Source organism: Chlamydotis macqueenii, chromosome 13 (assembly GCF_036417535.1).
Source record: "Chlamydotis macqueenii isolate bChlMac1 chromosome 13, bChlMac1.mat, whole genome shotgun sequence".
In the NCBI taxonomy this organism is placed as follows: Eukaryota; Metazoa; Chordata; class Aves; order Otidiformes; family Otididae; genus Chlamydotis; species Chlamydotis macqueenii.
In genome coordinates, this window is record NC_141568.1 from 20711343 (window position 1) to 20737030 (window position 25688).

General features: G+C 41.0%; 1 protein-coding gene across 3 annotated transcripts; it reads right to left on the reverse strand.

Moving 5' to 3' along the window:
* Window positions 1–182: 182 nt before the first annotated feature.
* Window positions 183–25590, reverse strand: HEATR3 (HEAT repeat containing 3). Of its 3 annotated transcripts, XM_086757992.1 has the most exons (16): window positions 25130–25257; window positions 23473–23645; window positions 22630–22717; window positions 21678–21763; window positions 21141–21248; window positions 19239–19348; window positions 18340–18480; window positions 17294–17577; window positions 16523–16613; window positions 13343–13500; window positions 12138–12220; window positions 11739–11875; window positions 9188–9276; window positions 8223–8366; window positions 7947–8123; window positions 183–7000 (listed from the first exon to the last, which is right to left on the reverse strand). In XM_086757992.1, exons 1-16 carry the CDS (start codon window positions 25247–25249, stop codon window positions 6881–6883), a joined length of 2109 nt encoding a protein of 702 aa, XP_086614118.1. In that variant the 5' UTR covers window positions 25250–25257; the 3' UTR covers window positions 183–6880. The 3 variants fall into 3 exon arrangements, with proteins under 3 accessions (XP_086614118.1, XP_086614117.1, XP_086614116.1); XM_086757991.1 differs by lacking the exons at window positions 21678–21763; window positions 25130–25257 and adding an exon at window positions 25575–25590 and having other exon boundaries at window positions 21141–21253; XM_086757990.1 differs by lacking the exon at window positions 21678–21763 and having other exon boundaries at window positions 21141–21253.
* Window positions 25591–25688: the final 98 nt, after the last annotated feature.

A 25688-nucleotide genomic window follows, 5' to 3' on the forward strand; every position in this document is an offset into this window, starting at 1 on the left:
CACTGCCCCTAAAACTGTTTTGGGGACGGTTGCAGATCCTTCTGGGTCTCCCTGCCCTTCGTTCGGCTCCAGAGGAGAGGAAAGGCTAGCCTAGGTGCCACACTTGCATAGCCAACGCTGCCGCAGGCGGAAAAACACACCACGTGCACAACACAGCGAGCAGCAACACCCAGGAGTACAAGTTCTGGTCAGATTCAGGTTTAATTTTTTTAATACGACAGCCTTAAAACATATATATGTATACATCTTTAATATAGTATCAGCTAGAAAGTTTTCAACATACTGCATGGAGGGCCTGGTGCTTCCCATAGCTTCAGAACTGCATGGGAGACGTTTCTCCTGAGGAAGGTGGAGGTGCAGGTTTTGGAATTAAAAAGCTGCATTTCGATTCCAAGCATTCCATGAGGTGGACAGTTTGAAAGAAGAAGTCTTAGCACCGCTTCCTGATGATGACCAAAGACTAAAGTTCTGGCTTCTCCGTGCCCTCCCAGAGCAGGACATGATGTCCTCTTGTCTGTCACGGGGTGTCTGATGTGCAGTGTCCAGAGAAACCCAACTACAGCAAGAAGCTGTAGGGTAAAATTTGGTTTTTGAGTTGACAGACTTAACTGCTTTGAGAATTGGGATCTCTACCTAAAACTGCCGTCAAAAGCCAAGTGGAAAGTGGTGGGACTGAAGCACAGCTTGGAACTGGAGAAAAATCACCCTAAATAACCCTATTTTCCCAAACCCACATTCTTTAGTTATTCTGAGAATTACAAGCATACCAGAAAAATGTAACTAGAAAAGGACTAGCCTGATGTTCCTCTTCCATAAAGATGCAAGTCAGAAAGTTTCAATGAATAATTTTTTTTTTTTTTAAACACAACACAGAAAAGTGAGTGTAAGTCTGATAAAGGTTTTCATGTTATCCTTAAGGAAATAACAGTAACATAAAGATTACTTTAAAAAAAAAAAAAAAAACCCAAACCTCTAATGCTGAAAAGATCCCGATGATTTGTTCTACACTTATCGCACATAAAATGCAAACATGTTTTGTGGTAGGATTGAGGTTTATTAATTTATAAGATTCCTCAGTAGCAACCCGAGTCCCAAGCAAATAAAGCCAGGATGCAACACGGGTTGTGTGATACCACCAAGGCTTTAGGTTAGGGAATACTTAATATCTATGGGGTATTAAAACACAACAAAACAAAAACCTCCCCTAAAACCAACACCAAAATCCCCCCTTGAATATGGTCAAGGTGATATTATTTAACCATGACTTTCAACTTTTAACTTTTTTACTTACTAAAAAGAGAACTTCCCTGAAAAGGTTATTTAGAAACATCACGCTTTTTCTAGCCGAATCAGCCATTCTTCAGTTAAATTCTGGAAGTGCCTTTCACTCTCCATCAAGGGGCGGGGAGGAAGGAAGAGGCCAATGCAATTTTCCTTAAAAGTTCAAAAAAAATTTCACACGTCAGGAGAAAGAAAACTAGGAATCTTCGCTGGGATTTCTGTCAAAAAAGGAACACAAAACTGGGAGGAAGCATACTGAAATCCCAAGGCATCTTTACAAGTGGTACATGTATTTATGTGAGCGCCTCGCAACCCCCGGGCTGCACGGGGACCCTCCGTTGTGCTGAGAACACGTAGCAGCCACAATCATTCTAACAGCGTCCAGATTATTACAATGCTATCTTATTTCAGTTCACAAGCAGTTTGATTTAGGTGCGTAATATAACAGTAATGCCAGGAGTTCCTGACACCCAGATTTGAAAGGAAAAAAAAAAAAAAGTGTCTTACCATATCCTTTCTGTGCAAGTCTCAAACTACGTTTTTATGTGGTCACTGAATTATGTCTGACAAAACGCCTCTCACAGAAACAAGGAACTTATGAAAATAACACAGAAAAAAAATGAAATTAGAGAGAATTAATTTAAATGCGTGCTATTTTTCCCAGGAGGTACAAAAGTTAACAGCTTGATTTTATTTGGAAATTAGACAAAAAAACCCCACCACTCAAGTAAAAGCGTCTTCAAACAGAAAGGCTCACCATGTTTCAGCCCTTGTGGAAAATCTTCAAGTTCCTTAATCTGCAATGACTGTCAGAGTTTTCAGTTTTTGACAATTATCTTAATAGTTTATATCTTAACAGTATGTCCAGCACAAACTATATTTAGGTTGTTTCTCAATTCATCTGTGCCAGAAAAAGGAACAATTACGTTATTTTCAATCACTGCTACCATTGCCTGAATTTGAATTTGCAACAGTAAATACAAGGCTAGACCTTGCTATCCAGTCCTCTGGGAAGGCTTTTACTGGAAATTACTTGCTGAGGGAAGAAACTGGAGTTTATGCACATTTATGGTTGCTTGTTTTATGTTAATATTCCACAAGATACGCATTTCATTTCTAATACTTAAACTACAAACAAATTTTAAATTAATTTGTTCTCTGACACAGGTCTCCTTTTGTAATTTTACTGTGCTTTGATTTTTTTTTTATATTTTCTGTCAACATACAAACATAAAACCAAGCCTAGTAGTACCGGTTAAAGTTATTCTTGTTCCTCTAAGATGACAATCTGTAAAAAAAACATGCTGTGCCAAAAAAATACCTTCAACACGCACCACAAACTCCGAATAGTTAAACTGCTGACTATAATGTGGTACACAGCCATCTTCTGAATGTCAAGGCACGATGTATAAAAAGCATTTCACAAGAAATACTTATTTAAATCTTGCCACTTGTTTTTTTTTTCCTAGAGAGCAAAAATAAAACCACACAGCAACGAAAACTCCTTTTCTATGCAGTTGGGGAGTCAACATTTTGCAGGCTGCAGAGAGGCCAAAGCAGAGCAAATGCCACCGGTGCTCCTGCTCCCGAACAGGGCAGGGAGCTCACAGCCCTCTTTACACTCTTTACTAATACCATAGAGCGACTTAAATTCAACCAAAAAACTTTTTGTGGCAGAAAAATCTCGACTCGGAGCCAGATGCTGTTGTGCTAGGTGTCTGACAGGGAGACAAGTAAATCCATACTTCCAAAGCATTGCAGTTTTTAACTGGAGCACAGACAGATGATGCCTTAGGAACCAGGATAAGCAAACAAACTCAGCTTCAGATACCTGTTTTGATACCACGCTTATCTGTGCGATTACAGGAACTGATGAAGATCACTTACACCTATTTAGCATCTATTTACTTACGCTGCACACTGTCTAGATCAGTCCAATTTCTGCCCCTTCAAAGTATCTTTAAGATCTGGCTTTGCCTTTGTAGGCTGTCAAGGATCTTGTCTTCAGCTCAAGCTTATCCTAAACCTATTTAAATAAACCAATGCCAAAAGAGCCCCCAAAACATTTAATTTGCACCACATCATCATTTCTTCTGCCTTAATTTTCCTTAACTGTGTCAGAACAACTTTTATAGCCCCAGTCTTACAGCTTGGCTCTTCTGTACCTAAAAATCTCGTCTGGCTGTAGGCCTCCATCTGACGCTTCTTTACATCACTGATAACTTGCCTTGTCTTCTGTAGACAAAAGTCTTCAAAAGTCTTCCATGCTCCTCCTATTATCTTCTATCTTGTCCCTTACAAGCAGAACATGCTCTCTAAATTAACGTACAAAATTATTACCTCTCATTCAGTCACAAGCCCTCCACGAGACGCCAAGAGCAAGTTACACTACACGGGTAGCTAGGTAGACGATGGAGTGAGATTTTCTCATTCAGAGAAATGAAAGTGTGGACATCAAAATATACAGGTGGCTAATTATTATTAGATAACTATAATATCATAGAAACTCCTAGGGAAGACGAGGTCTCCATTGTGCTATGGGCCGCTGGTAAGGGCAATAGACTTTAGCAAAGATCTTACAACATGGGATGTTAGGAAATCTTATATAAAAGTGTCATTAATATTGGCAATGAGGTTAACAAACAAGGGAAAGTGCTCTGGTCTCCTCAGATGAAGCAAAGGTGAAGGGATTGTTTTAGTTTTTGTATGTTAGGGTTTTAGCACAAACTCACAAGAAACCAAAATGCCTTTGTATGTCCTGCTTTCTCTTTCAGCTGTTAGCTAGAAATGACATGCGTACCAGAAGGCAGAAGCAAATATTGTAAGCACTAAAAACCATATAGTTCTGCAAGTGATATGCTTCATACTATGCACATACCTTATTATGACACAAATATAAATATATTGTTTTTAAGACATTCAACCATTGGTGCATACAAAAAAAAAAAAAAATCCATGCATTCCTACTGCTGGAATAGTTTAAGATCTAAACAACAGTCTGTCTTTTCACTTGAAGGAAAAAAATGTGGTCTGATAGATTGTGTTAAGAAAAGCAGGTTTTCTTAGTGAATGCCCTGTCTTCTATATACTCAGCTGCAACTTTCGGATTCATATTTGAAGCTGGAATGTTTCTTCTCGTTAGTAACCTAAAAACCAAAGACCAAACTCCTGAACAAAAAATAACGTGCTTCATTGTTCTAACATTCTCCAGGAATCAGATTCTGACTGCTACACTTGATGTAAAATGCCAAGTCCTACACCTGGGACAGACTAATCCCACGAAAGAGCAGGCTCTTGACTGAATGACTGAAGAACGGCTGTGGAGAGGGGGACCTAAGGGTCCACAGTAAGTTGAAGAGAAGTCAGCAGTGCACTTTTGCAGTGATGACAGCTAACAAACTGCATTGGCAGGAGCACGGCCAGCAGGTCAAGAAAACTGATTGCTTCCCTCTGTTCAGCACTCATGAGACCACATCTGGAGTACTGTGTCCAGTTTTGGGCCCTCCACTACAAGACACAGAAGGGCATGTCAAGCAGAAGACCACCAAGATGGTTAGAGGGCTAGAGCTCATCATGAACAAGGAAGGGCTGAGGGAGCTGTGTGTATTCACCCTGGAGAAGACGAGAATATAATTGTTGATTTCAATGACCAAATGGAGGTTTTAAGACGAGATGGAGCCAGACTCTTTGTGGTGGTGTGCAGTCAAAAGATAAGGCACACCTTTTGCAGCAGGTGGAAAAAGGGAAAAAGGAAAGAAAAAAAAAAGTGTAGGCAGTCAAGCACTGGAAAAGGTTGTTCAGAGTTGTGGGACTTCCATCCTTGGAGATGCTCAAGGCCTAGCACAATCTATTTGACTCCAAAGTAAGTCCTGCTTTGAGCAGGCGGCTGGTCTAAGAGACCTCCAGAGATCCCTTCCAACCTAGATCATCCTGCAATTCAATGTAGCACCCAGAAAATGAGAGCAGAACTTTCTGTGTGAACATCCTTTTAAGTGCTCCAAACAAACATTAATGCCTTTTATCAGGCTAATATTGAACTGTCCTCGGTGTACAGCAAGTCTAACCAACACTGGGATTAACATCCATGCTCTGTGCAGTTTTATGCCATGATCCACCTGCTCCTTTTTCCTCAGCTGTTACACTCCAGACCTCTTCGCTGCCTGCCCCTGCCAAATCCCAGGATAACCTTTCAACCGCTCCGCGCTCCTCGGGACCTCTCCAGGCCAGGCTCCATGGCCCTTGATCCCTTCCATCCCACACTCTCACTCACGCATTTGACAGCAGGCATCGCATCACATCACGTTTCATCCAGCTCCTGTAAAGTAACAGCAGTAACAGGACTTCCAGGCAGTACAGTGGCTTAAACTAATTTTTCACTCTTGCATTTGACAAAATACTGTATGTCAAGATTTCATAAAGTCAGTCACTTGCAAGTTTTCCAGTCAGTTCCTGAGCCTGCTTTCCAGTCTAAGAGACTGGAGTCTAACAAACACAGCAATTTGTCTTTGTAGTTTCATACCTAACACCATGGGCAAAATTTTGCCAAAAACTCAATGCCTGTGCTAGGGCAGCATGTTAAGAGAAGAGAGGAGAAAAAAGTCCCATTTCAGTGTTACAAACTGCTTTTGTGTTTGGTTGTGGGTTTTTTTTTCCTTTAAAAAAAATATGTGGATGAGAGGATCTAATTCATAGAAACAAAACCAAAGCTTTTGATACATGGAAGTTTGCACACAATCTTCATGAATCAGTGACATTTTTTGAAAACAGTTTCTGTATTTTACAGCTTAAAAATCTCTATCACAAGTATTTGAAAAAGGTATTTTAAGCAATTATAAAGTTACTTTAGGTAATACCTCAGTATAAAAAAATACTTTTTATTAAGTTCAGTACTTCCCTGAATTCAAATTCATCCTGATGTAGAATTACAAGGAAGAAAGTAAATCAGGAGACTTGATTTTCAGAAATACCAATCAAAATAAAGTGAAAACAGGGAGCTGTGTATATGCCTAGGATCCTTACACAGCAAAAAGCTATCACACTGAACTGATCAGAAATTAATCTGAAACCTCGTGAAGTGACAGATCCAAGTGCTGACAGTAATCGACACACTTGTCACACGCTTCTCTTCAGAAGCTTGCCGTAAGTGCCTGTGCAATTCTAGAAACAGGTAAGAGCAAATGTGAACATTCTGCCACTGCTTCATTCCCTGAAAAATATCTTGCGCTTTTAATTTTTTTTCTTGATCTGGCACACAACTGAGAATATTCTCTAAATTACTTTTTCATGCAAGTCCAGTCTTCTGCCGGGATACGTGAGGATTTCTAAACAGTGACAGTGGTGCTATGTACAGACCTCAGGACTGCAAGAGCACATTACCACTGCTGAGACTTAATCTGAAAGTATGCGATGTTTCTTCACGCTGATGTGACTTTCCTATTGCATCAACCCAGAAGTATAAAAATCCTGAATGTAAAAAAATGCAGTCTTAACATGAAAGCAAAACTGCTCTGCTCAATAGATTTTAGAAGTTGAAAACGGTTATATTTTTTGGAAAACACGATTCAGTAAGGGAAACCTTAGTTTAAAGTTCCTTGATGTTTCAAGTTGGGGTCTTCCCTACTGTCTCCTGATATGCAATGAATCTTCTCAAATTCATCTTCACATTGTCAAGAACACACAGTTGATCTGTACTATATTGTCCTTTGCCTTCTTTTCGTATCTGTAAAACCAAAAAATACACTTTACTAATAGAGAAGTTTCTCCTATTACATCACCTAAATGTCACAGTAATTGTAGCTACGTCTTCAATCAAGGCATGCTACCCGTGCCTTTTGAGAACTCCAACATGTTCATGCCTGCACATGCGCAGCTAGCAATTATTTCTGCAAGTCAATTTACTGGAATACATCTCTGCCTAAAACTAGACTACTATTGGCATGCTATTTCACTCACAAATCTGAAATATACATTTATTTTCTGTAGCTGTTTATATGAAAGACCTTGCACCTTAGATAACTAGCCAAACAACTGTAGCATGTTAAGTATCTACTTTGTGTGTACAGTGCTTAGCTTTAAGAATATGAAGGTCACTCCTCGGGCTTCATCTGACTAAAGAAACAACATATTGGAGGTCATTCTCTATTTAAGACAAGGATGTACTTAAACTTACAATTTAGTATTTTGGCCTTGTGATTCTTGAAAATACAGAATATATGATCTATTTTAATTAACTAACAACAGAACAAAATTGTCCGCTTGCCACTACAGCAAGTTAAAAGCAAAAGATGATAACATAACTTCAGAAGGGACTTCTCCCCCACCAATTTAGCTGTCCTCCTCCAGAGACATCTGCAGGATTTTTTTTTACAAGGCTTTCAGAACAGTACAGTGATTTGGATATCAGTGCTGCTGATGGTGTAGTGCAGATGTTGCAATGCAGATGCTGCGCTGTTACCTTGACAGTTCCATGGACTGCAAGGTAAGTGTATTTGCTTTCCTCTAAAGCAGAATATCAAGATTTCAATTACTTGTTTTCCTTTTTTTTTTTTTGGTGATCTTATAAAGCCATACATTCCTGCTTAATTCTCTCTTCTAGCAGCCCAGATCTCAAAGCTTTAACCCACACTGTGTGTTGAGACCCTGAGCTGGCTGCCTTTGATGCCTACCCTCATTTTGAACACCGGCTGAAATTCTTTCAGTGCTGGAAGCAACTTGATCTGTACCGCCGCCTTTTCTGCTTCTTTACCATCTGCAAATACGTCAAAAAGTGCATCCAAGGCTTCCCCTGCTACCACAAGAGAAGATTCCTTCATAGCAACCTCAAGAAGAAATTTTCCAATCATCTGAAATAAGACAGAAAATTTTATTTTTCCAGGAATGCTTAAGAAAATGGAAAGTATCAAAACTGTTCTAGGCTTGCAACGCAAGGTTTGCCTTTTCACCTTTAGTGTTTCAGCTGTGTCTTGTCCTTTTGCCAGGACGCTGCCAGAAATTCCGAGGATGCTCACTACGTTCACTCTAACACTTGCGTTGCTGCTGTGAATACCAGCTTCACATAAAGCCAACAGCTGCTCAGGAGTCATACACTGTTTAGCAAGGCCGGGAGGCAGAGAAGAGACAGACATATTTACATTTTCACGGAAATTTTCAAATATGACATTTAGATAATTTGCTTTTACAGAACATAGGCAAATTTGTAACAGAGAAACAGCGTCCTGTATTATGAGAATGACATGAATTCTGAACATGTAATAAATCAGCAAGAAAACAGTTAAACTCTCCCTTTCAACTTCTTAAAGGTGTTTCTTCCAGAACACAACCAAGGCTTGTCATGAAGCTGAAGGAAAAAGTTCTGAGCCCAAAGGGATTTTCACAAATTTACCTAGCTCAAGAGCTATTTCCAAGTCATTACAACTTATAGTTTAGAAGCTCACTTTTCAGTTTGAAGTCAGAAAGGACCAGCAGACCATCTAGTATTATGTCTTGTAAAACAAACCATTGTGCTCCATTCCTAAATTTAGCTCACTAATTCAGGTTTGACCAAGATTCTAGGACAACTAGGTTCAACTAGATGACATCAGGAAATAAAGAATGCACCTTTCTAGGTGCTAATTTACTAAATGCTTGTCATTACATCCATCTCCTAAAGATACTACCTGTGGCTTATTCCTATTTTGGTTTTGAAATACCTTTCATCTGTATACATGTTACGAATGAGATGTTTTTTTAAAAGTATTCCTCTAAGGTGCATAAAAAATATGGAGAGAATGCTATTAAATCTGTTCTTTCAGTGTTCATAGTTGCTGAAATTCAGCACTTCATTTAAATGGTTTTGTTTCAAAAACTTTCCAGCACAATCTCGTGTGAATTTGAACCCACCACAGCATTTGAGTTTGAAAGCTTTTACCTGGGAGATGTTTTTTGATGCCATTGTTTGTAGGAGAGCCCTCAAAGCGCTGGTTATGGCTTCCAGGAATTCTGTGTCTGTAGGGAGTTCTGTCAAAGAATTGAACCCAGAGCCAAAAGTTAAACAGGAAAATGAAGGACACGGGAAGCAAAAAAATACTAATTCCTTAAACCCTTAATTGTTCCTCCAGGTACTACCACAAACAGGAAGAGCTAGATTTTCAGACTGGTCTTTGGAGGTTGTAACCATAGTGATTTGTTTGAATTCACTATTAATTGCATCTGGAGGTTAGACCACAGTTGGTCCTCCTTTTCAGGCACATCCCCAGTTAAGACGCTTGTGTGACCTAACGTAGGGTGCAAACCACCACCCCCAGAACAGAAGCTTAAAAGTGGTATCACATCCAGGCCGTAATTCAGAACTGAGAAAACTACAGAAGCCAACTGCGTACTTTAATTCCTTTCTCCTCTCTTCCAAGCAGGCTTTTTAGACACCAAGAATGCTGGACGCTTTCCAGCTCATATAAAGAGCATGTTTTCCGGTGGTTTAATAACGTTTCAGAAATGTATGACTCAAACACTGCATTATTCTTGTTTAACTACAAATTCATCAGTACCAGCCATCGTCTTCAATACATGTTCTGCATTTCTTGAAGCTTTTTATTTCCCTCTAATGCGTTCTTATTTTCTGGACTACTCTAGATGCAGAAACTCTCCATTATTTCACACCTATCTCCTCCTTTCCCATATAAGCAATTAGATCTTTACGCCCCTTTTTCACCCTGTAAACCACAGAATTCCTTCTAACCACATGCTGGTGTGTTATCAACTCTATCTGGCAGTTTCCATCACGTAGCATTTAATTACTAAAAAAGTAGTATGTTAGCAAAAGCAGACATGGGCCATTAAGCTAATTTATTAGCACCCTCTGTCTTCAGCTAGCCACCTCCCCACTTTCATCTAAGAACCTTCTGACTGTGGTCAAGCATAATATGTAGACTCTGAAATTTTGCAAGTCCTGCTCTTCAAGCATGAGACCAATATTTTATGTGAACTTCCTGGCATACATCTTCATATTTATTTTCATTTCCTGCATTTTAGTTTTCCAAGCACTTTGCTCCCAGTAATAACGCTCCCCTAGACTGATCACATGCTTTTAATGACACCGAGAAAAAAGTGTGTTTTGCAGGCAGAGGCGTTTTCAAGCATTAATGCAGCGTCATACTACACACTACAGCGAGTAAGAACTACATACACCGCATTTGTGGCTACAAATGAAGACGCTTGAAGGAAGGGAAGAAAACCGAGCTTCTCAGGCTCCTAAGAGACAAGAAAAGACAAAGCCATGCATATGCTAGACTTCAACAGATCTGTCTTAGGAAAAATGTTTCCTGACAATTTCAAGAATTGGCAGGCTTTTCCAGCCTGTAAGAATAGCTCTTATTTTTTGGAAAGCCATAATCACTGACCTTAAAACAAAACCAGATTATCAGAATAGTCTGAACGAAGCAGCCCATCAGCAAACAAGACCATGAGCTTTGAACCAGGTGGGGTTTTTTTTGCCTTTTTTTTTAATCTCGGTTCAGCTTCTCTAGTGTCAGTAACAGAGAGATGATAGCATAAATGGTCCAACAGCATTACAGGAATGATGCTGGTCCGATGTGTAAGACTACAGGAGGTAGCTGGAAATGCTAATTGCTGCATACTAGACCGTCCAATAATACCGATCCTAGCAGATGTATGGGGAAACCATCACAGTGCCTGTATGAAATAACGTGCCTTGGAGTAACTACAGCGAGTACATTCCAGTGTTTACCAGGATATATTTAATATTCTAAAATACTACTTTTAGAAAAATGAAATTTTTTGCCTTCTCCATGGAAATCAAATGACCACCATAACAGGAAGTTGAGCAGCTTGAATATTTAGGCATTAAAACTTTGCACATTTTCTTATTACAAATACATTTTCAAGAAAGCTATGCAATCATATGCATAAACATGTCTCAGAGTCAAGGTGGCTGCTCTCTTTCCTACTGCAATAAGCACGTACAATCTGGCGATTTCTGCAACAACCACCTTTGCCATAATTTCATAAGATTTCTAGAAAAAAAAAAGATGTGAAAGACTGTGCTAGATACCCTTTTTTCCACTTGTCTATTTAAACTAGTTAGCACATCTAAAAAGAAAATGTCCCATCTCCTTCGTGGCTTGTCCGATTGATAGAAAACACGTCACAAATATGATCGAGCAAACAGTTCTGGTCTCGCAGCAAGGCAGGATTCATCCACTAACTCAGTGACTTTCTGCATGCACACACAGATGTCTTGCACTAGAAGCATACTTGCTTAAGATGCAATTTGGATAAACACATTTTATCAGGATACGCTGTTTCATCAGCACATTTCCAACATTCAGTATCCTTATTTTTAAAGACCAAAGGGATAAAATCAGTAATGAAACGGCATTAAAACTTAACAATGTACATGGCTTCCTTGTATCTATATGATAAGCAACGGAGGTCAGCAAAGCCCCCTTTAGGAAACACATTACCTGTTTTAGAAAAGACTAGCTGTGAGAGGTGCTGTGCAAGGGACTGAAGTGCTGAGGCTCCTCCAAGACAATCCATGTCTGACACTAACAAAATGCTGTGAAGGCACGTTAAAGCTCTACACTGCACTGCATTCAGTCTGAAACAAACAAACACAAAATGCGCTTAGCAGATCTCTTTGAAAACAGATGTTGAAATACAAAGAAGCAGCTTGAATTAAACAAGGCTGTGAGCTGGTGTGCGGTTTACACAAACGTTTGTTACCTCTTTATTCAGAATCATTTATCAGACCTGCCACTGTCCAGATCTTAAAAGTAACCCAAAGATAGACAATCCTTCTAAGAGTTCTAAAACAACTGAATATACATGAAAAATAGTAAGAGAGACAATGAAATTCCTACTTTTTAATTAACGGTTTCCAAGACGGATTGTGCATACAGATGTCTAGAGCAACACTGTTCGGAAAAGCAGTTTTTTCAAGAATCTGGGGAGGTGAAAAAGAAAGGTTTAGCAATAAAGGTTTTGGGTTTTGGTTGGTTTTTTTAGCGTTTGCAGGGAAGACTGAAATTTTAGCTTAATGTCAAACAGATACTTCAAACTATGTATTTCAAAGCTTTTAGGTAGCAAGTATCTCACCTGCTAAAAACGTCAGGATCTTCCGCAAATGGTGCAATTATACACTGGGTTTAGCATACCATATTTTAAGCATATACCATATTTTAAGCACATACCATATTTTAAGCACATACCATATTTTAAGCACATACCATATTTTAAGCGTATTTAGCACACTGTATTTTAAGTAGCCAACTGTACTGAACAAAAGGTGATTTTCTAGGTCTCTGCTATTCTTTTCAATTTTGATCTTTCTTCTTACAAATTCCACTACAGAATTTTCAGATAGCTGCAAGTCTGAAGAGGTTGCCATGAAACTTAGACTGCTGGCTGTTAAGTGCCTTGAGTGTTTTCATCTCACACCTTGAGGTCTTGGGTCAGAATTCTACAATGCTGCTGAACTAGCATAGTAACTAATGCAAATGACGAACTTCATGTTTACAACCACAAATAAGCATGAGCAAAACAATTCTGAAACAAGAACATCTGAATTCTTGTCAGTGTCAAATATTGTACCTCAGGCACTATGCATAAAACAGGGGGAAAGAGGAACTGGCACTTTTTCAGTGCTGACTGTTGCCATTCACGTTAGTTCCACCTCACTTAGCTAGTATGGAAATCTGACAGTCATGCTTCTACTCCAAGTTTCCTTTCCTTTTGCAGGTAATCTTTTTCATGTCCAAATCAAGGAATAATAACCTTTGTCTTTTGGAAAAGACAAATTAAAAAACACAACAAAACCAAAATAACCAGATTTCTGAAACACACGGACCTTCTGTTCCCACGTAGGTGAAGAAATTATTTAGGTCAAGACAGCTCATGTGGTGATGCTCCACCTCTAGGCCAAAAAAAGTAAAGCTAAACTGATTTTTAAAAAAAATATTCCTTCTCTCTAGATGGATTGGGATAATTTGTTTGCCTAACCTGGGATACAAATCAGGCACAAGGGAAAGACTGTACCGTGTGTTGGAAATAAAATAAAAGACAACACCTTCTTTGGAATGAGGTTGTTCAGAAACGCCGAGTTAACCTCATCAGAGAGGCACAAGGGTGACATTAGCAGTCCACTCCCCTCGTTGTATGAGTTTTCCATAAATAGGTCGCTTTCATCACTGCTGGAGAGCTCTTCCCATTCGTCATCAGAGGGATCTGAGAACAGAAGACAGACTTGTAAATGTAACAGCACTCATGCAATAGGTATCCTGCTTCTCAATTATACTTGGCTCCACCTCCTGGTTTAGGAGTCTTTAAACTCTTGGGCTCTAGTAAGTCCACACAAATCAAGTGCCATTAAGCCACAGTTCTAAATATTATACTACTTTTGTTTAAATTGATTTATTCTAAAAAAATATTTATTTTATATTTACTCAGGCAACAAGTGTTCTTATGAGAGAGGTTCTTCATACATGGGTACTTCATTCGCTGATACAAACTATGCTTCACTTAGAGATATCCAAAGAGGTATAGAAGAAACATTTAATAAAGCATCTACTAAGATTTTAACTTGGACTGTAGCATCTTACTTTTTGACGTAGATTCAAGCATGCAAATGCACCGGTTTAACTTAACTTGTTTCCTAACTGCAACCAGATGAAGGCCACGGTTGTCTCTGGCTGGTTCTCTGACTGGGCAGTAACTCGGCTGGATGAAGAAGATGTTACTGCCTCCACAGCAAGGCCAGTTGAAAGGATGACAGCAAAACAAGCAAGATCATCTCTGCTAGCCATTTCAGGCAACATATTTTAAGTGAGTTGGGTTTACAGTTACAAACCTGAACTAGGTTTCTACTTACATGATTTACTCTACTAGCGGATCTGTACGGGCAGACGTGGCGAGAGGGGCTGAGGTGGAATTACCAGCCGCCACAGCTACAGTAAAGTGAATAATCTGGCCATGGCTAAAGGCAGACTTGGCCTGACAAGCACAAGCTAAGTCCATCATTTATATCTAAGCTGATAGATCTGCGTCCACAGGGTTTACACTGATTTATCTACAGTTGTTTTAAACCTGGTTACATTTTAACTGGTGTTTTTGCAAGTCCTAAGTCTACAGGTTGGACAGATCCTCCTCGCTGACAGGTGACAGCTCTGCCTGTGTACATAGGTCAGGGTATTTAACCACTGTGACGAAAAGATACCACATTCACCCCCAAGTAATTTTGACTGACAACACAGATTGTCATGAGATCTAGGTACTGCAGTAACTACGGTAACCGCCACGCACTTCTTCTGTGGCAAAGGGTAAATTCATTCACTTAAAATACAGCAAGAAAGGTCTAAATGAACACATTTCAGCTGCACTATGCAGCGGCTTAAGAGTTTATTTGAAGGTGACGACTACTGTTTATCCGATGCAAAGTAACTCATCAGGCTGCAGCAACCTGATCACACGAGCATCTTCTTTTGCTTATGGTAGTATGCAATTCATTCTACAGCCACAATATGCTGATTGAGATATGAGAAAAAGGTTGTTTTCTTGCTTTACCAACCCACAGAGGCAACAGGCATGAAAACAAAGCAGACATCCCCCTTTCAGTCAGTCTTCTTCAGCCTCTTCTGAAAAAATTCCTTCTGCATCTTTACAAAGCAAACAAAAATCTCCTTTGAAAATGAAACGATAACTATATGAGCTGCCCACGCAATTCAGCCACCACAAAGACAACAGCCATTGTAGTTCACAGTGAGCGACCAGGGCAGAGCAGAACTGGGCTCTAGAACACTAGCCCATAGGCAAGATCAGGTTTCTTCTAACGTTCTTGGAAACGCAGAACCATTTCCAGCAGCAATGCCATCACCACTAGTGCTGGTAACCTATGAACTACAGGCTGGACAGCAATGCTGGAGTCTCCTGGCTTCCTTCCTGTGTCCCCGTTAAGGGAAGAGCACTCTGCTTCTTCCAAACGCCAGCCAGCGTTCAGTAAAACACATCTCTTGCCAGCCTGGTTAGTTATTTCCCTCAGTTCTGTGGCAAGCTGAGTGTTTCTATGAACTCAGCGTAATGGCTAAAGCTATTTTAGTCCTCAAATAACTTGAAAATTAAATGAACAGCTGCCTCTGGATTCCTCTTAATTTCTACAGGCTATGTTTCTGTCTGCCCATGAATGGGTAAAGTACTGTAGTGAAATACAACACAATCAACCTTACATTACTGAGTGAATGGCAGAATGCGCAGCTTATCCACAAGAGATTTTCCAATTAAAGGGGAGAGCTTATGAATTACAGCTCATTAGATGAGAAATGCAGTTATGAAAGGAGCTTCATATACTAGGTGCAGAATTTCCTTGCGCTGTAAGAGAAAAAAAAATCACCATTGGGAGTAACTGACTATTACTGTGGATTTTACTAGAACCTGAAAGATTTACTCAGAAAGTTATTTCCTACACAGTTACTTTTGCGTCAGGCTTACAAATTGTAGTAGCAATTGAAGTTTTCAGGTTTTTGAGGGTTTTTTTGGGGGGGCGGTTGTTTTGTTTGGTTGTTCTTTCGTTTTTTTTAAAACAGAATTTGAGAACCACTTATTTGTTTTCCTGAAGATTAGGAGAAAAACAATCAAAACTGAGTAACAGAGTTCACAGAAGATACAGAATATCTATTTCCCACTCCCCCCAAAATAACAGCCTTCCTCTCTCCTCCAAAAATGCTAGAAAGTTGGAACTCTGAACAGCTTAAATCTGCACTGTTGCCAGAGATGCATGCAAAAGCTGTCTCTTCTCCTTCTTTTGCAAGACTTGTAATATCAGAACTAAATCAAAACTACAGGATTTGTTGGCTTAAAAAAATTTGATGCCCCTGAACTGCAATAAGATTCACACCCATATCGTATCAGATGAACCCCCAGACTGCGTTCTAACTGAACAAAGAACTTGTTGTAATACTTTTTAAGAAATATCTCTTTGGCACAAGTGCTTTTTTGTTTGTTCTTAAATGTTGGCACATGTAGTATCATGCAAAGAAATATGTAAGCGACAGAAATTACTTAAATGGGAAAAAACACACTTAAATTAGTAATAGAAATGACAATCCAATTTGCTCTCCAGATGAGGGTATCAGGGACAGTAAGCCTATGTGCATTTACTCTTAAAAGCTAAGATTACCAAACAGCAAACTAAACGTGACCTATTCCAGAAACAAAACGCAGCACAACACTTGCAATGGAAGGGGTTCCTACAAACCTTCGCTGCAGCACATATTAACAATGATTTCCAGAGCAGTCTGCTGAGCCATCAGTAAAGCTGTCACTTCTTTCAGTTCCCACTTATCAGACTAAAAAAAAAATAAAAACACGAACCAAATTTAATTTTGTAAAACAACACTTCAGTGCAATTTATAACAGCCAAGTCGTCAGTTACAAATACAACCCAGCCATTTCCTCTCCTCATCCTACACCACAAGTTTAAAAAACCCCACAAAAACAAGAGGCATTATCTATCATCTTTCTGTTGGATGTTTCAGAACAAATTTTACCTTTAAGGAACATCACCTGCACTAAAGTTGTAACAGAAAAGGCTGTGGGGGCTTTAGCTAACCTAATGTTAGCTGAAGTCCTAACAGAAACACGTATTTCTGTTATTCTTTCCATGTACGCAAAAGTGAATGCATTTGCTAACCTCTGAGCCACCTCCACTCATGACGGAACGGTTACAACCGTTGAGAATCTCACTCGCCTTACGCAGAAATCAGAGCTGCCTGCACTAGCACAGGGAGAAGTGTCAGACAAGCCTGTATCTTCCACCACAATTCAAAAAAATGGAAATGCGCTTTCCTGATGTGCCGTGCAACTTGATCACGCTGGAACAAGTTGTGCTGCAATTCTCCATGTTTAGGTTTAGCTAAAACAGCCAAGTTATCTGGGAGTTAGGTTTAGTAACACCCAGAGGTGGTTTACTCTGGCTAATGCCAGCTGCTCAGGCAAACGCGCTGAGATGTCTGAGAGCCACACTTACTGGAAGTAGATCTGAAATGTCATTTTCTCTCCTAACTTTTCCTTTTGGTACTTCTTCCATGTCATCATCTTCACTCAAAACACAGTTGTCTATAACATCACTCATGTTTTCCTCTGTTTCTGGCTCCGCAGCAAGTTTTAACCTGTTTTTTTCAGCTTCATTCATACGAATAATCATTTCACCAGCATCTATTGCTAACGATTCTGAAAAAATCTTCAGGATTGCATTAACCATGCTTCCCAGGCTGCCTGGTGGAATGGTATCCTTGATATTCCAGATAGTGCCTAAATATGAGATAATTGAAATATAAACATTATTAAAATACTCAATTCCCAGCTCTGTGATAGCCGTATATTTTGTAAGGACACAGCCTCTGGTACTTAAAATACTCAGTGCTTATATTTCAGTATGAATGCTCAAGTCTTTTCTCTACAGACTTGTGGTTTTTTTTCTGTTTAGCATTTCATATACTCCTCTGTAATAACTACATTATGCCCACATCTTAAGCTCAAGTAACTTTCAGCATGTAAGTATACAAAGAATATTTATGTGGAGCAGCCTTGGTGATACTTTTTACCTGCAATAACAAATCTACACGAGGTAACTATTTTCTAAGGATTCTCAAAATAAATTTATTACGTTCCAGTATCAAAAATGACCAGCATTTGAGGTAGAAAGAAGAACGCAAGGTAGAGAATCTGAGGTAAAAATCTACACCTATTAAGGCCAAAATGATTCCTGTGCTACTTATTATTGACTCATTTCCCTGCTGAAAACCAAATGAACAGTTAAAATGAGTTATCACGCTGAGCAGGTACTGAATTCAGAATCAAGCATTTAAGACAGTTTTAAAACTAGTTGCAAATATCTGGTCACTCCGAAGCACAATCCCAAAAGGCAGGAATAACCTCATGAACCATCTCTACAGGCTTTGATGATCAGATGTCCACACTACAGCAGAGAAGACCAAGCCTTCTGTCCTTCCCAACCTCCTCAACCTGCCGTACTCTCCGTCACAAAGCAACGAACACCCTTGAGCATCGTACCTGCTATCAGTGTTCTCAGAAGGATATGCTTCATTGTGCTCTCTGGGCACAACATCACCGTTTCCAAAACTTGCTGTGCAGAAGCATTAAATGAAGAAAGAAGATCTGGATTATCTTCTGTCACTGCCTGCAAGCAGTTTGCTGCAGCAAACAACAACAACAAAGATAATTTACAAACCAAATAGTAGTTTTTGCTCTCTCTTTTTTGCATTATCTTCCTTAAAGCTGGAGTAGTGTAACACACACACACAGGAAAACACATTTCAAGCAGCATCATGTAAATTCACACGCTGTGTGTTAGATTAGAGGACATTCTATGGCAAACCTGTACATAAAACAGGCAAGGACAGTACCACATCAGATGTGGGACTAACTGTATTAATTTCAGCTACTCAAAATTCAGTTTCTCTGTTGTATACTGACTAGGGACAACACCAAAAAATGTGGCGAGCACATACACCTGTAAGACCATTATAAGACTAGAATAACAATACTACTAATAAAATCACATTGAAAGTGATAGGAGTTGTTGGTTGTTTTTTTTTTTTTTCAGATGTGCAACGTCCTTCGCTCTACAAATTAAACCCTTCATTACCAAAACTAGAAAACAAAATGAAAAATACAGCCTCCATCTACAGCTTTCTTTCCACAAGTTTTTCCCTCCCATGTAACCACCAATAAGCCATTCTCCTTTGGGCTGAAAATAAGCACAACGGATGTCAACTTCTGAATGATCCACTGTTCAGAAAGGAATTCAAAGTCTTATATTCAGTGTAAAGTTTAAGTAAGCTTAAGTAATGCAGGTGCATTATGGAATGGATGCAACATCAGTATTACACTCATATAGTAAAGAAAAAAAAAAAATCTTTAAATCCTTATCTTCTCTTTTTCTCACTTACCTACTGAAATAGCCAGATCCACGTTGGTGGAAAATTTCTTCATGTAATGCAACACAGCCTCCAGACATCCTTCTTTATTGAATATGTGTACTGCAGTACTGTTGCACTCACTAATGCATAAAAAAAGATTAAAAAAACACGTTTCTCAGGAAAAAAACTACCGTAACAACATTTTAAGTAACAGGTACTCACTATTACATTTTAAAAACCTACCTAAGAATTACCCATTACTCAAAGAGCTTTCCTTTGTTACTGAGTTTATGATCAACTCTATATAAAATGCAGGAAGAGAGGCTGCAATACCCTGAGCGCTTTTGAGGAAAGCTGGCTTCTGCCAGCTGCTTCCTCACCCACAGCATTTAGGAGTTTATTTGGGAGCCTAAGTACAGTCTCACGCAGACAGAGCCAAGCAGAACGTGAAAGGCAGCTTAGAGCTGCAGGCTACAAGCCAGCCCAGGGCCTTCTGCAGCCACGGAGGACTTCATCCACAAACCCGCTGACAGCAGAGCAGGCTGTTGCCTCCCATATCAAAATAATCGCTTACTCCAGAAAATGACCGCTCTCAACATTCAGAAATGCATCCCAGATCTATGCTAATGTGACATTTACTTCAATTACCTAACAGTGGGATTTCTGTTTCTTCACGTTTTCACAGCTACTCCCAGTTTTAAACTAATATATCCATACAAGATGAATACAAACTTAAAAAACGTGGGACCTAACTAGCTACAAAGGTCTTCAAAAATTTACTTTTGAAAATACCACAGTATTTCAGCATCAATGCCAGCCCCGGTTTTAGCAGTACCAAACTCAGCAATGAAGTCAGCAATTCACAGTCATTGCCACAAAATTCAAAATACAGAAGTGATTTATAGCACACTTAATGATTATAGTTCCTGTTCCAAAGCACTTATGTCTGCAAAAGCAATTTAAAAAAATGAACACAAAACATTGTTGAGTCAGAGCTACAAAGGGTCATGTATATTGCATAAGGTGCTGAACTGTTTCTGTACTGTTCTAGATTCCAATCCCTAAAAAAACCAATTTATAAATAAGGCACAAGCCAGCAGCCATTCTGCAGTGATAGGCACAGAGGCAGCTCCACTGAAACACTGTACAGTACAAACCAAAATTCCATAGAAAGCAAAGTGTATAACAACGTGGAGCTGTTAAAAATTAAGAGAAACAACACAAAATTCAAGGAGAACTTTCAGAACAAGTTTGTATCACTTCAGTGTTTACAGCAATGTCTGTATTAATAGTATTGCGATTTCTCTTCCTTGACCTGGCGTTTCCAATGTAAACTGCTAAGGGAACTATCCACATTCTTTCTCACATAATTAAGTAGATTTCTATCAGAGCCTCAGACACTACGGGATAGTTTGTCCAGACATCTAATATTAACTTTTGGGGTGATCTGCAGAGGTAGGAAGTAGTAAAATAAAAAATCTCCTCATATTCCTGGAGCACTGGATTCCACTGATAAGAATTTAACTTTTTCCATATTGTGACAAGGATCTACAGGAACTGCACAAAAGACTCCACAACCCAAACTGTTACAGAAGACCATGACAGAACACGTTCAGAAACCAGTATGAGAACTGAAGATGAACAACCACTAGAAAGAAAATTTTGTCACTCCCCTAAAGCTAATAACCAACTTTGTGTACTTCACTTACTTACAAAAGCAATTTATGGCAGAAGATAAACTATCAGATGAGGGCTTGCCATTTATTAAGCAAGGCATATGTAGGAGCAAAACAATAAAAAATCAGAAGCAGCCACTGAACACATCTTCCCCTGCAAGGACAGTCATTCCTTTTCTGCCTCAATTACCACGCTCTTTTTCAGGAACAATTTAATTTAGCTCTTCCAAAAGGCCAGTGTTTCCACAGCACTTACCATACATTCCACAGCAAGTTAATAGCCTCATTGGCTATGTCTTCAATATAATTTTTGTTCACCTCTCTGCATTTCTTTGGAGAGAGCTGGTTAGCATCTAGGCCAGTGCTACACTACAACCAAACAAGAGAACAAGGGTTGGGAAACAAACAAGCCAAGAGAAAAGCAAAAACTTAAAACATTAGCAGCAGAGTGAACGGAGAGACCTCTCACAAAGTGTTTATTACTGGAAAACCTGACTTAGCTTCCTATTCTCTATGAGAACTGGGCCATAGTGGAATTGACTCATTGGAATTTTTTTTTCTCTTGGAGAAAGACTCTTACACTACTTCCTTCGCTCTCAATAGTCTTCAGAAGCATTTTTTTAAATAAAGAAATACTCAGCAATATTAGAACCTGAAATGCTGTTTCCTGCTAATACAGTCTGTATGCAATTTTCAACAGTACTTTCTAATCACAAAGATTGACTTGGATAATACCTTGCTGTGCTTTACAATAATGCTATTACCCATATTTTAAAATGGGGAAGAAACATACAGAAAATGATGGTATTGCTCAAGGCTGCTCATACAAAGACAGCAGGTGACAGAATTCAATGCAATTTCCAAACTGCACTGCAACACCTGGACCAAACAAAGAACAGGCATTCAGTACAGATTATTCTACAACAGCAGTAACCACCCAACTGTAAATCCAAGCTTTCATTTACACAAAACTGTTTACCAAAAAGACCTCACTAGAATCATGTTGCAACATAAAAGTTGAAGCTGGATCTTGACTGGCAGAATGGACCTGGCTTGACTGACATTCTAGACCCAAAATCTCCAGCCCATTTAGGCAAAAATCATCCCAGGCAGCAAACCTCACCACAGGCCCAAGATAGCAGGTCAGGAGGCAGAAGCAAGTGGTTTGAAATCGCAGGAAAATTTTTTTAACTATTTACCCTCCTGAAACATCCTTTTAAAAGATCTTTCAAATATCTTATCGTAGAATCATAGAATGGTTTGGGTTGGAAGGGACCTTCAAAGCCCATGCAGTCCAACCCCCCTGCCAGGAGCAGGGACATCTCCAACCGGATCAGGTTGCTCAGAGCCCCGGCCAACCTGGCCTGGAATGTTTCCAGGAATGGGGCCTCCACCACCTCTCTGGGCAACCTGGGCCAGTGTTCTACCATCCTCACTATAAAAATTTTTTTCCTTGTATCCAGTCTGAATCTCCCTCCCTCTGTTTTAAAACCATCACCCCTCGTCCTGTCACACCAGGCCCTGCTGAAGAGTCTCTCCCCATCTTTCCTGCAGCCCCCTTTGGGCACTGGAAGGCCGCTCTCAGGTCTCCCCGGAGCCTCCTCTTCTCCAGGCTGAACAGCCCCAGCTCTCTCCGCCTGGCCTCATCTTATCTTTAGAATAGCTACAAAAATGGAACTATTTTTGCAAATGGGATAATTCAATGGCTAGATGTGTTTTTAAATCAGAAAAAAAAATAAACACACCTCTTTCAGAAGTGCAACAAGAGGCGTCATGATGTCTTTTGTCACCATGTCATCACAGACTTCAAATCCTCCACAAGCACTCAGATTTCTGGGGAAAAAAATAAATGCTTTGGATCAGATACAACACTTTCCAGGAATGTTTCAAAAAAACCATGTATTTGGTATTCTTCTGTAAAGGTTATGGTACTTTTTGTTTTAAAATCAATCTGCTTAATCAGTATCTTTAGTTTCTACCTTCCTAATATAAAAGAATAAGTTTTGTGTTAGGAAAAAACTACTGTACTGAAACATTACTTCTGTCAGATATTGCTCAGTGTAAGATACACCAAGAATGTTAACAAGCATTAGCATTACATTTTCCTACAAATAAAGCAAGCCATAGGTCAGACCACAAAATACCCACTCAAAATGATGCTGCTCAGTATTTACAAGTTTTTCAGGAAGCCAGCTATCTGCATTCTCTAACTAACCCACCACTTCCAGTGTTATCAAGACACAAAAATGTCATACTAACAGCATTCAAGTTCTCTAAATTGTATCACACTATTGAGTTTTTTTTTTCCCCTGAAGTGAGGATGGAAAGCAGCGCATTCCACTGGGAGCAGATAAAATGGTAGTAACTAACTTAAACCCTGCTCCTGATAAAAATCTCACGGCAGCCTACTGCAGCAAGAAAAGCTCCTCTCTCAGGGACTTCGACTGATGTAGGCATACGTACTCAAACCAGAGTTGAAGTAAGAGAGGCTGGCATTCAAGTTCATGGCTTTTAGCAGCAAAACCCCTCTCTTTTCTTTGCCATGCCAGGATATCTCATTCTAATTCTGAATATTAACAGTTGCTTACCGGAGAGCACCTGCAGCTGTCTCGCGAACAGCTAAACTGTGATCCATCAACAACGGTCCTAAACACCGGACAACATCTCTCTGCAGAAAGGCTGGGATTACATGCTTCTGCTGCAGCAGCTTGGAAATACTGGCACAGGCATACTCTCTCACTTCAGCGCTTGGATGCTGCAGCTGGGCAGAGGCAAACAGGGCAGATAAGCGGGGAGGGGAAAGGTAGCTGGAAGTTTTTGTCGAGTGAACAGACTGACCCGCCTTTTGATTTGCGGGCCCAGCACTGCAGCTCCTGTTTCACTGGTCCTGAAAGGAATCAAGAGCTCTGAACTTCCATGGAAGTATATAAATCTTTGTCTGTGTTATGTGTGTTAACTATATGGCTAGATCAATGCTGTTCTGAGAATTTGACCAGAGAGCCATAGCTCAGAGACAGATGTGACACTAACTGGCACTGCTGAGATCTCCTATCTGCTCTCAGTTACCATGTTTGAAAAAAACAGGGACAGAAGCAGGGGGGGAAATACCATCAAGGAAGTATAACAGACATAATATATCCCACTGTAAGGAAAAACTGAAGAATCAAAAAATACGAAGAAACTTGACAGCCATTAGGCTAAAAACATCCGCTTCAAGGCAAGGAGCAAGCACTCTCTACATCCACAAGACAGCACGGACTTGTGCTGTAACAGAGGTTTAGGTGAGATGTATAAGTTACAAACCATAAAAATAACAAACCAGCAGAAGCGCCTATCCTGGAAGGTCATGGAGTTCGTTGAAAACCTAACAGAAAAGATAAATACCTGCTGGAGGGCGGAGTGGGAGAGAAAGGTACATCTGACCCCGCCTCACTGAAACTGATCCAGGCCTCTCAGTTTATCCTCTCCTGCGCATTTATGTTTGTGTTTGGGGGTTTAACTTTCTCCTTTTTTTTTTTTTAAAGACTAAATAGGTTAGCCCAGAAGAATAATCAAGCAATGATTTCTTCAGTGAGTTCAGTTAGGTGAAGTGAACAAAAGGAATTTATTTACTTAAAGGAAAACAGATTTTTACTTCCGATTCTAAAGGCACATGCGCAGGAGGAGGTTTAAACTGGTTTTCATCTGTAATACTTCAACCAAGACAACAGGAATGTGGCCAACAAGTGGCCAAACCCTGTCTTTTTCAGCATGTTCTCTCAGTTATTTCTTACGTGCGGATCTCGGACTCACTGCTCTGGCTACCTGGAGGAAAACCCTCCAGTCGGGCAGACCAAACCCCAGCACTCCCAGGACTGGGATGAGGGGCATCCAGCAGCCGCCCGCCCTGCCCCAGCCCCTCTGAACCGGGCAAGGAGGTGAGAACGAGAGGCGGGGCAGGTGCCCCTCGCCCCGCCGGTGCCGGGCCCTGGAGCGAGCAGCAGCAGCTACCGGCCCGCCCGGGGCAGGGCCACCGCCGCCCCTCCCCGCCGGGCGCGGCCGTGACGCCGGAGAAGCGACGCAGCGGCGGCAGCGGGGACGGGCGGCGGGGGACGCCCCGCACGGCTCCGCCGCTCCTTCCCGCGCCCGGTCCCGCGCCCGGTCCCTCGCCCCACCCTCGCCGAACAGCCGGGCCGGGCCGCGGCTGCTGCCCTGCTCCGCCGGCCCCGGGGTCGCGCCGAGCCCGCCCCCGCTTCCCTCCCGCACCTTTTCCAGCAGCTCGGCGGCCGGCTCTTCCTCGGGGCCGCCCTCTCCGCCGCGGCGCTGCTCGGGACCGGTGGGGGAGAAAAGACCCCGCCGGAACCGCCGGGCCCGGCTCTTCCCCATGGCTCCGCGGCCGCGCCGCTCGGCGCCGGCGCACCCACGTGTGCGCTTCCGCGCAGGCGCAGCCACCGCCCCCTCCCCCGCCCAGGCCCGGCCCCCGCCGCCCTCCTCCGCGCAGAGCTGCCCGCGGCCGGGTGGGGAGCGCCGTCGGGACAGCGGCAGCAAGGCCACCCTCGGCGCACCGAGCGGGCAAGCAGCGCCAGCACGACGGGCGGATGGCCCCAGCAGCCCCTTACGGGCGTGCGAGGTCTGCTCCGGATCGGTCCCCAGGTGAAAAACTCAAAACAAGGTAAAGGTCCCAGGATCGATTTCCTCCAGCAGCACTTACAGAGGCAGGATGGACCTGTGGGATGGAAAACGGGAAGGGCTTTCCTCTCCGGGGTCAGTGTCTTGGACTGTAAGCACCACATCACACACAGGAAATGTTGGTCTGGTGTGAAAG

What these genes read in the sequence shown, in the direction of transcription:
- HEATR3 (XM_086757992.1), bottom strand. Translation starts at nt 25,249, where the DNA reads ATGGGGAAGAGCCGGGCCCGGCGGTTCCGGCGGGGTCTTTTCTCCCCC. An exon ending in ACATTTCAGATCTACTTCCA is followed by an intron (nt 16,614 to 17,293) that starts GTAAGTGTGGCT and finishes TTTTTTTTTTAG; the next exon opens with TCTGATAAGTGGGAACTGAA. An exon ending in AGCCGGTGTTCAAAATGAGG is followed by an intron (nt 7,001 to 7,946) that starts GTAGGCATCAAA and finishes TTGGTTTTACAG; the next exon opens with ATACGAAAAGAAGGCAAAGG.